Source organism: Octodon degus, unplaced genomic scaffold, assembly GCF_000260255.1.
Source record: "Octodon degus isolate 3935 unplaced genomic scaffold, OctDeg1.0 scaffold00034, whole genome shotgun sequence".
Classification (NCBI taxonomy): Eukaryota; Metazoa; Chordata; class Mammalia; order Rodentia; family Octodontidae; genus Octodon; species Octodon degus.
Genome location: NW_004524610.1, coordinates 14,818,700 through 14,821,778, shown reverse-complemented (window position 1 = coordinate 14,821,778; position 3,079 = coordinate 14,818,700). Strand labels below are relative to the sequence as shown.

General features: G+C 46.4%; 1 protein-coding gene across 1 annotated transcript in view; it reads right to left on the bottom strand.

The window, feature by feature from the left end:
* Nucleotides 1-6: 6 nt before the first annotated feature.
* The window catches only part of Enpp1 (ectonucleotide pyrophosphatase/phosphodiesterase 1), a 57,410-nt gene continuing 54,337 nt past the window's right edge, over nucleotides 7-3,079 (bottom strand). Inside the window, exons 22-23 of the mRNA XM_004630314.2 lie at nucleotides 2,117-2,279; nucleotides 7-442 (exon numbers count right to left, since the gene is read on the bottom strand). Coding sequence (XP_004630371.1) covers nucleotides 272-442; nucleotides 2,117-2,279 — 334 coding nt within the window. The 3' untranslated portion in view covers nucleotides 7-271. The remainder of the gene's footprint in view (nucleotides 443-2,116; nucleotides 2,280-3,079) is intronic.

Below are 3,079 nucleotides of genomic sequence, written 5' to 3'. Positions count from 1 at the left end.
AGGGCAGGGCCTGTCTTTCCTCCCAGGACAATGCACGTGCCCCTCACACGTCCTCTCCAGCAGACAGACATAGCAGGGACATCTCCCCTGGCCACTCGCAGCACAAAGGCTCCCTGAGACATTCGGATCACAGAGGAGTCCCAGTGCTGACTCTGCCTCCAATTCCTAAACAATGCGACGGCGCGGGTGTGGGACTGTATGAAGTGTAAGATTCTCTCAGAAAGACTCCTGGTGTGGTTTTGGTTTGGATTTTGGGGGAATTAAAAAAAAATCAGTCTTCTTCACTAAAAGTTGGCAAACGTGTTTTCAACTTGAGAATGTCTGAAACAGGCTGTTTTCTCTCATGGTAGAAGCTGAGTCCGGTGACATATTCCACATCTGCAACCCGTGCTCTGTGCAACTTGAACAACTCTTCAATCCATGCTGATTCGCTCTTCTCATGCTATGAAATGGAAAATAGAAAGGAAGGGTCACAAGAAAACAGGCAGCTCACACTCCCAGTCAGCTCTCCATCTCTCCCATGTCGTCTGTTATGCTATTTCAGAAATGGCAGCTGCCATAAGATTCTCTAGGCATCATCCCTATATTTGAGTAGCTCGCCTCTAAGGTAAGCATTCAAGCTTATTTAGTTCAATTGACTTTAGAAAGAAAGCAGAGCTCAACAGATAGGTATATATTAAAAAGAGACTGCAAGGGGCCAGGGAAATGGCTCAGTGGAATAAGTGCTTCCCTGGCAAGCGCAAAGGACTGAGTTCAATCCCCGGTTCCACCAAAAAAAAAAAAAAAAAGAGACTGCAAGAATCATTATTAATGTGGGGTTAAAAAACACTACCAGAAAACTAAGACTACAAGGTATGGCAGTACGAGTGTGGGAATTACTGTGATGAAACCTGGACACTCTCCTCTCATCTCTTAAAGGAGATGAGACCAGAAAAGAATTCTCTGACAACCCTCAGGTCAGCCCTGTACACTACTTCACACCTAGATCTTCGGTCCCTCACCTGTATCCCCTCCAGGGCAGACATGAGCCTCAAGGGTAATGATGCACACAACTGTGCTACACAAACACTAGCTTTTGTGAGAAGGCACTGTCAATGTAGTTGCATGAAAAATGGGGTCAGGAGAGTCGCAGAGCACAACTTCACTTACGCTGACAGGAAAAATCTTAGAGGAGATGAGACCAGAAAAGAATTAGAGGCTGAAATGCTGGCAAATGGAAGCAGAGGCGGCAGCTGAATCAGGTAGCAGAGATGGAAATCGTTACGTCCTTGTAGGCCCTGAAATGCGCCACTGTAGACTGTCAGGTAAAGAAAGTGTCCATGGCTGCTACTCTACGACTGTACTCTAAAAACATCTGCCCAAAATGGTCTGCAGACCCTCGGAACACTATTAGTTGAAAATGATAAATATAGACTTTTGTATACAAAACCAAGAACAGTTTGCACTTTCCCACAAGCCTCCAACTGCCAACCTCGTCACAGTGAAGTCTCTTTCCCTGCCACCACCCTTACTCCGGCAGCACACTCCTTGACCAGCAAGCCTGCCACCTGTCCCAATACCCACAGGAATAGGCTAAGAAATACACACCAGGCAACCAGTAAGTATACTATACCTTAAACCAATCCTATCTGTAGTTCAAGTCCAATACTTAGTATCTTCTAGTACATTTCCATTATGGGATCTAATAAAAATGAGTTCATCTACAAGGGCAGCATGCTAGCTCTGGGAAGAGCAGAGGGAAAACAAGGCAATGCCTGGCTCGAGGCACTTATAAGTATTTCAGTTCATGAGATGGAAGCACAAGCCTATGGCTGCCTTCTCCTTTTGAGCAGAAGAACAGAGAGATGAAATTTAGAGAAAAGCCATCTCCAGCCCATGCAAGCCCAAGCCACACACTAAGAGGGGCAGAAGTTTCTAGAAAGATAGGAGCGGTCTGGGTCCCTAGCGGTGCTGCTGCATCCCAAAGCTGTGTGTTTCTCAACTTCCTGTGACGTGATGTGGTAGTCAATCATCTTCCTCAGAGTTGTGGTTTTGGCAGCGATGTCCAGTGTTGACGCACATGAAACACACACAGGCTTCACAAGTTGAGGGAGAGAGAGAAAAGGACCCTACTTACGGTGCAACTCTCGCTGTTATCGGGCCTGTGAGGTAGGATGAAGGCCATGGGGTCTAAATCGCTGCAATACAAGGGTGTCCCGGATGCGTTTTTGCAGGTGGTCAGCACGATGAAGAAGTGGGTGGGGATCAGAACTTCCTGGTTTCGGATGATCCTGCCGTTCCTGTAAGATGCACCAACACTCAGCTTCCTTTGAACTGTAGCTATTCCATGTTTGTAGCACATAATGAATAGAGCCATCGTGGGGAGCTGGCACATGGACAGGACACATCTTTTTAGGTCCCTTTCCTCCAGTATCTCTCCTCATGTGCAGAAGGGCTACAGCTCTGCTTCCCATTGTTTGTTTTTATTTTTCTCTTTAATTTATTTATACTTTGGGTTTCCCTTATGAAAGAAGCCATATATGCTGGGCATGGTGATGCCTGCCTGTAATCTGTAATCCCAATACGGTACACAGGAGGCTGAGGCAGGAGGATTGTAATCTGTAATCCCAACACATGGGAGGCTGAGGCAGGAGGACTATAATCTGTAATCCCAACACAGCACACGAGAAGCTGAGGCAAGAGGATTGTTTTGATGGCAAAACCAGCCTGGACATCAGTAATTTCAAGGCTGGGCCAAACTACAAGTGAGACCCTGTTTCAAAAAACCAAACCAAACAAAATACACACAAAAAAAAATCATGCTACTGAAGCTTGTGTGTCTTATTTGTTTCACTTAACATGGATTCAAAATTCATCCATCTGCCCAAAAGGGACTCAGAGTCTCCGTTTTGGATCTGTGGCTCACTGGGCCCGAACAGAGAACATAGCATGAGCCCAGGCACGTGCTGCCGCCTGACCCTTGACAAAGGGGCCAACACCGTCGTTAAGAGATGGCCTTTTAGGAAGGCAGGACCTCAAGGACTAACTAATCAAGAGAGGGAAAGGAGATGAGCTAGGAAACATGGCAATGTTAAGCCAT